Source organism: Lepisosteus oculatus, chromosome 9, assembly GCF_040954835.1.
Source record: "Lepisosteus oculatus isolate fLepOcu1 chromosome 9, fLepOcu1.hap2, whole genome shotgun sequence".
Lineage (NCBI taxonomy): Eukaryota > Metazoa > Chordata > Actinopteri > Semionotiformes > Lepisosteidae > Lepisosteus > Lepisosteus oculatus.
This window is the reverse complement of record NC_090704.1, coordinates 45,518,300-45,525,986: the sequence shown is the minus strand read 5'-3', so window position 1 is coordinate 45,525,986 and position 7,687 is coordinate 45,518,300. Positions and strand designations below refer to the sequence as shown.

The 7,687-nt window shown below is 47.3% G+C and overlaps 1 protein-coding gene across 1 annotated transcript; it reads left to right on the top strand.

The window, feature by feature from the left end:
• The first annotated feature begins 639 nt into the window (after nt 1–639).
• On the top strand, nt 640–7,300 carry ddx5 (DEAD (Asp-Glu-Ala-Asp) box helicase 5). Its single transcript, XM_006635210.3, has 13 exons — nt 640–840; nt 1,590–1,758; nt 2,109–2,205; nt 2,326–2,459; nt 2,778–2,843; nt 2,954–3,095; nt 3,184–3,344; nt 3,428–3,600; nt 4,019–4,129; nt 4,390–4,451; nt 4,543–4,602; nt 5,929–6,150; nt 6,507–7,300. Exons 1-13 carry the CDS (start codon nt 800–802, stop codon nt 6,941–6,943), a joined length of 1,875 nt encoding a protein of 624 aa, XP_006635273.2. The 5' UTR covers nt 640–799; the 3' UTR covers nt 6,944–7,300.
• The last annotated feature ends 387 nt before the right edge of the window (nt 7,301–7,687 follow it).

Genomic DNA, 7,687 nt, shown 5'->3' with positions numbered 1-7,687 from the left:
CTTTACACAAATAGGCGTGAGGGCGTGGAACAATCTACTCAACCACGTTGTCAAAGCCGACACCCCGGCTTCTTTCAGGAACGGGCGGATGGGGCGCCCGGATCAATTCACTGCCACCCACCAAACGGGCTTTCTGGCCTGAATGACCTCGTCTCGTTTGTGACCACGATTGCGAATGTGCCCCACGTCCCCACACACCGAGCAACAATAGTGAAAGACCCTCTAAAGGCGGTTAACACGACGCACCGACGCACTCCTGTCGTATTTTTTTGTTTTGTTTTTGGACTCAGACCAACTACTAAAGTGACGACGACGATTAACTTCTAATAACAAAGAACGCGTTTAAAATAACCAAACAACCCCCCCCCCCAAAAAAAAAAGATCCTAAGCCACCTACGTTATATAGCATTTTATGGAGCAAAACAGAAAATTGGTCATTGTAGTTGCCACTTCCACAGTACTTTTGTTTGTGTAATGCAACAGAAACGCTTGCTCTCCAACCCCATCCAGCTCGGCCGCCATTGCGCGCAACAGAGCAGCGTGAGGTCATAGTACCGGCTGCAGGCGGAGGGATACGCCATGTGTGCTGCGGTCTCGCGAGGCTCCGTTTCCTGTTGCTATATAAACCGGCTTCTGTGCGCGAGGAACCGGCATTTTCAGCGTTACCACTGCCGGCAACTGAGAGGAAGGATCCCGCCTAGGAAGTCGAAAATTTAAGAAATTAGCCAGTTAAACGCTGCTGTAACGCAAGAATATATATATCTATTTTTTAAATCCCAAGCTTTCTTTTTCCCGCATCATGCCTGGTTTTTCTGACAGAGACCGTGGGAGAGATAGAGGGTAAGTCGGGGGGTACGAATGTAAAATGGCTGACACGAGTTTGATTTGAAATAAAACGTGATGTATGTTTTGGGTTTGTGTATTTTGCGCCGATTATTCTGCTTGTGAGTTAGTGTGGCTAGTAGTCGGGGTTTTTTTTTTTTAGAAATAATAGGTCGTTTTTCCCGGGGAACGACGATCGACTAATCTGTGTGCGTGTGTGTCTGAAACGTCTCGTTAGTTTAAAACTGTTAGTGTTGTAGTTTGACTGTGAACGAGTGACGTGGATTTCGGGGCTTGGGTCCGAAATGCGGGTGTGGGAGGAAAAAAAACATTCCTCCATTTTTTTCCCCCCTCCCCGGTGTGCTCGCCATGTGACGACGGGTTCAAAGATGTGGAGACAAAATGCCGGCCGGCCGGCGTCTTTGTTCCTCTGCTGGTCAGAAGCAAAATGGCAGCGGCTTAAAATGTGACGCAGAAACAAATCTTAAAAAGGGGGGCAGGCGTGGGTGCGATTCGCACAGGGACGTCGCGGAGCCGAATCTTTTCAGTGCAGGTTGCCGGAATCTCATCTTTAATCTTTTAAAGACGAATCCCCCACCCCCATGGCACTGTAATGATGGCGCTTACGTGGCCCCGTTGTTTTACCCAAGCGAGACGCATTTCTCGCCGCCATCTCGGAGAGAGCTTCTGCCGTTTTCGTTGTGTTTTTTTTTTTACATAAAAACGTCTTTCCGTCTGTTGAGCTTCCCGTTTTGCCGTCGTTTCAGTTTTGGCGGCGCGCCGCGGTTCGGGGGCAGCCGAGGCGGGGCCCCCCCGGGAAAGAAGTTCGGGAACCCCGGCGAGCGGCTGCGGAAGAAGCACTGGAACCTGGACGAGCTGCCCAAGTTCGAGAAGAACTTCTACAAGGAGCACGCCGACGTGACCCGCAGGACCGCGGTGAGTCGCCCGCACGGGTGCGGCAGCCTCCAGGGGTTGCGATGCGGGTCCTGAGACCGTTGCTGTTTTATCTCTTGATACCCCCCCCCCGGTTAAAAATGATTTAGGACTTGGTGATGAAGCAGTTAGGGATTCCTTGAAGGGAGAAAGTAGGTGTGAAGACTCACCTGCAGGTTCAGTCTCCGTTATCCCCCCCGGGGTGTTTCGCTCCTGTAACTGTCCAGCTGGAAGACTTGCGTAAATGAGAACGTGCCGGACGAGGGCCGCTGGACTGGGCGGCTGTGTGACGCTGTAGCTCTGGAGGGTGGTCAGTTTTTTTTTTCCTCAATGGGCTTATTTTCTTACTGCAGCAAGAAGTGGAGCAGTACAGGAGGAGCAAGGAAGTCACCGTGAAGTGCAGGGATTGTCCAAACCCCATAATGAAGTTCCATGAAGCAAGCTTCCCATGTAAGTCTGAGCCAGGATGCAAACGGAGCACGCTTCCTGTTTTTGTGCTTCAAAGGTTTAAGTGCACTTGAAGGTGCTTTGAAGTCCTCGTTCAAGTCTAAATCGGTCTTCCTTTTCCAGCCTATGTAATGGACGTGATCACCAAACAGAATTTTACCGAACCTACCCCCATTCAAGCACAAGGCTGGCCGGTGGCGTTGAGTGGGAAGGATATGGTTGGGATTGCACAGACTGGATCTGGGAAAACGCTCTCGGTAAGGTCAATCGTGACGCCTTATAGGAAGGGTTTTAACTGATGTCAAGTCTAGGTGTGGAAGGTGGTGGCAGAATCCTAGGAATGTGCTTCTCGTGTTGGAGATTATGGTAATCCTGTAAAGGTTGGTCACTTGCTCACTGCCCCCATTTGGAACACCGTGCAGCCCATTGTCGATCTGACTCCTGCCCATCCACATGAGTCAATATAATGTAGTCTTTTTCTTTGATTGTAATAGTCCTTAAGTTAACTGAATTCAATTAACTTAACATGTTTATTAAATGCCATGTTCCATAATGTTCAAATTCTTTTGTTGCAGTATTTGTTGCCAGCAATTGTACACATCAACCACCAACCATTCCTTGAACATGGAGATGGTCCCATTGTAAGTGTTTCAGTTTACACAGCGATTTTTTTTTTTTAAAGTGTTAATGTTTCGCCAACCTAAATAAATTCCATCCTATATTCTAATATATTCTAACCCCCTTCTTACAGTGCCTGGTACTGGCTCCAACCAGAGAGCTGGCTCAGCAAGTCCAGCAGGTTGCTGCTGAATACGGTAGAGCCTCCAGACTGAAGTCCACGTGCATCTATGGGGGCGCCCCTAAAGGACCTCAGATCCGTGACTTGGAGAGAGGTATGTCCATACTTGTCTTGCTCGGGTCCGTTGCTGTGGTTTTCACCCTTCTGGGAGCAGATAAAGAGCTCTTCTCCACCTCTTGTAGGCGTCGAGATCTGCATTGCCACACCTGGAAGGCTCATCGACTTCCTGGAAGTCGGAAAGACGAATCTCCGCCGATGCACTTACCTGGTACTTGACGAGGCCGACAGAATGCTTGACATGGGCTTTGAGCCGCAGATCAGGAAGATCGTAGATCAGATCAGGGTAGGTCTTCCCACTCCCGAAGCTTCAAGGTCTTGCTGGGTTAATGCTGGAGACAAATTGACTTTTTATTTCCCCCCTTCCAGCCGGACAGGCAAACCCTGATGTGGAGCGCTACCTGGCCGAAGGAGGTTCGGCAACTGGCGGAGGACTTTCTGAAGGAGTATGTCCAGATCAATGTGGGGGCACTGCAGCTGAGTGCCAACCACAACATCCTGCAGATTGTGGATGTGTGCAATGATGGGGAGAAGGATGACAAGTGAGTTCCAGAGCTGTTGTTCCTGTTTGAGTTGGGTTGGGACTCCAGACAGACTGGCATCTTGCAGCAGATGTTGTCTTGCAAATAAGCTGGTGCTGGTTGGGCCCCTCCCTTAGCAGCAGATTTAACCTTTTGGAATGGGTGTTTAGCAGTACATTTCCTTGCGTGTATGTAACTATTTGGTGATAGCTGTTCAAGTAGGGAGCTGCATCAACATGCATATAGGCTGCAAAGGAACAAGTAAAGGTTCTTTCAATGCTGAAAATGGAAGGCTCCACAGCCTCAACGTTTCTTCTCTCTTCAGCATGGAATGATTACCTTTTACTTTTTCCTTGTTTGGTGATACAACCATTGTTTGAATTTAAAAATGGGAGAACTGGGATTAACCCTCCATTTCACAAATTTTGGAATCTTTCAGACTTCTTCGTCTGTTGGAGGAAATCATGAGCGAGAAGGAGAACAAGACTATCATCTTCGTGGAGACCAAGAGGCGCTGTGATGACCTCACAAGGAGGATGAGGAGAGATGGGTAAATATCTTCAGGGATGCTTCAAGGCCTCCTTCCCACTGGAGTAACAGTTGAATATAACTTCCAGTTGGTATCTTCTCTGCAAGCACAGAGTTCACAATTTGGCTACAATGAGTGCCTGGCATTTTAGTCCTAGGTGCCCATTGTGCTTTGCTGTATGCAATTGCCATAGGAATGTTAATTCCTTAGTAGATCAGACTGTCCTCAAGGTATCTTTATTTGCTTGCAAGACTTACTGTGGGCTTTTTTTTTCCTTCCAGCTGGCCAGCAATGGGTATTCATGGAGACAAAAGTCAGCAGGAACGAGACTGGGTTCTCAATGGTAAGACTTTAAACTACCAAAGCACAACCTTGTTCTTGGGTGGCTGCCGAGGAGTTTTGGGGTCACCTCATGGGGTTTTTCCTTCTTTCAGAATTCAAGTATGGGAAAGCGCCGATCCTCATTGCAACAGATGTCGCATCCAGAGGTCTAGGTTAGTGTCCCCTTAATAATAGTACCACTTTTTTACATTGATGGTACCACTGTTTAATTTTTTTTAAAGAAAGTGTATTGCTTTCTTTAACTTCTATGCATTTTCTGAGTTTTTCTCACCTAAAGGTGCAGTCTTTGTGGCAGGGCCTAGGCATGACAGTCCCAGGCCTCGAGAGGGGGATGGAGGACTATTGGAAGTGATCGACTGGCTGCCACCCAGTCGAGTAGAGAGGTGACAGCTCAGCAGTGTGCCAGTAATCTTCAAAAGGCGGTGTGGCCAGCCTTATACTCTGTTCTCTGTCCATGGATTTACATGAAATGCCATTCACCCAGCCCTGTTCCAACTCAAACTTGGCCTTTGTGCTGGTCCATGCCTTGCATGTTTGCTCTAGAGCACTATATAATCTTGGTTTGAGATTGGGGGGGGAAGTCTTACTTGTGTGGCTTGTCAAAGCATGGGTGTTTGAAAACAGATGTTAAGCTGTTTCAAAATGCTGGTATTCTCAAAGTGGAGAGAGCAGTCCCACGGCAATTTTATACACCTGTTCTTATAGAAATTTGGTGGCAACTGGCACGCGTTATATTGACAGTGGGACAACTAGTTGAGAGCAGAAGGGGGATAAGAGCTCGCTCTAAATTCCATGATCAATCAAGTTCCTCCCTCGCCTGCGTTTTAAGTCATGTCGAGACCTGCCAACGAGAGACATTTTCTCAAGTGAACACTGGCTTCTTGGAAGATCTTGCCTAGACGAGACTCGAGGGATTTTTTTTCTACTTAGTTCAGGGGTGGACAGGGTTTTTTTTTTTTCTTGGTCCCCCTCAGTCCTTTTTTGGTCTATATGGTCTTGGCAAGACGAGCAGTGTGGCCCTTATAGCAAGCTTCTAATGAATGTGTAAGGAAAAGGACCTTCAGAGGCTTACGAACTGTAAGGTCCTATATTGGCACATGAGGAGGCACATAGCGGCCCTACTGCGTAGAAGCACCTGGATGTCACTTGACAATTTGTGGGGAGTCGCTGACTTGGGAATGGACTAGTGAATGCATACTCCTTAATGGTAAGAACTCAAACCGTTTTTTCTTTAATTGAATGGGAGGGAGGAAAGAAATCAGGTGGGTTTTTACGGTGGGCAGCAAATGGAGTGTGCATCGTTTCTCTTTTCCCACAGTAGTATTCCCATGGAGTAAAACTTGGTGTGTTAACGGTGTTCTTTGCAGCCCTGCTAGCATCTTGGGTATCCCAGTTTTGCTAACTTGTGTTTTTGGTCTGGCTGTTGTGGTGTGCAAAATCCTGTGCATTCCTTTTTGCCACACTGCAACACTTTACAGATGTGGAAGATGTGAAATTTGTCATCAATTATGACTACCCTAACTCTTCTGAAGACTATATCCACCGCATTGGAAGAACAGCCCGCAGTAGCAAAACGGGCACAGCTTACACCTTCTTTACCCCCGGCAACATTAAACAAGCGAACGACCTCATCTCTGTACTCCGAGAGGCTAATCAAGCCATCAATCCCAAGCTCATCCAGATGGTGGAAGACAGAGGAGGTAATGTTACACATTTCGTTGTTGAGTTTGTGTAGATGTGTGTGTGGGGGACTAGGGGATATCTCATGTCAAGTATGTTTTGTGTGCCTGCTGTTTCCAGGCACCGCAAAAGTTTGATGTACATGCACAACGTTGGTATGCAGTTAAATTTCACCCAATTCTGTATAAGAGGTGGACGGACCACACCCCCTGCAATTTTCTGTTCTGGCCTTCTGTTTCGAATGGTCAGGTGTGCTGGACGCGAGCACCATCGCTTGCTCCAGCATCCAGGGTCTCCTGGTGAACCTATAAATGTGCCTGTCCAGAGGGCACATTTAACCAAGTCACTTCTCATTCCTGTTCAACTTCTCTTGCAGGTCGTTCCAGAGGTAGAGGTGGCTTTAAAGATGACCGTCGGGATAGGTATTCAGGAGGCAGGAGGGATTTTGGTAGCTTTAGGGATAGGGATAACGATGATAGGGGATTTGGCAGTGGACCAAAGAAAGTCTTTGGCACAAAGACACAGAACAGCGGCTATGGGGGAGCCAACTTTGAGAACAGCAACACCTTTGGGAACCTTGGGAATGGCTATGGCACTAATGGACAGTCGAGTTATGGTGCTGGCAACCAGGCGGGTTCCTTTGGGAATCAGAATTTCCAGACTACACAGTTCGGAGCAGCCAATCCAGGTGCCGCCCAGAATGGCATGAGTCATCCACAGTTCCCTTTCAACCCCCAACAGCAGCAGCCTCAGCCGCCACCACCCCCACAGCCCATGGTGACCTACCCCATGCCCCCAGCATTTCCGCAGTAAAACTGCACTCGACACATGTAGGAGTAATTTATTGAGTTCTTGTCCTGGTTGTACATTCAAACATTCTCGATCTGCAATTGTACTTTTTTATTTTTTTTACAACAGGGTTGAAACTAACATTCTATGCCTCTTTAAACAAAACCATAAGGAGTCTGCAGTGCAGCAGTAGTAATGGTGCACTTTTTTTTTGCTTTATTTAATTTTACATTCCTCAGATGTAACTTTAGTTTTTTTTTGTACTAGGTGATGCAAACCTTTTTTGATTTATTGCTGTAAATGTTTAAAGTGTTATGTTCGAATCTTAACTGAAGGCAGAGCATGGCCTGTCCAATAAACCATCTAAAAACTTGTATTTTTCATTGTGGTCTTAATTGAGTGATTGGGATGGGGGGAGGTCTTGGCATGGTGTTCATAGAGGAACAGTGTAAGCCTTGAGTCTTCAGCTTCAGAATTTGACTTTCTAGGTCTTATTAATGTACCTGGACAGCTGGAGCCAAGATGCTTTCAAGTTTAGAGTAGGCTTGGACTTCATGCTGGAAGCTGCAGCTTTGCTTGGTGCAAGTATGAAGCAAGGGCTTGCAGCTGAGATGTAGGAGAGCCCCACTAACATTGCCCTATGTACTGGCCTACTCCCTGTGAAAGGTTCAGGTGGGCCTTCTATATGGAGTATGATAATGATGTTAATCCGTGGGCTTTGCAGATGTGCGAGCAAATGTCCATTACCCAGCAGTCAACAAGATCCTC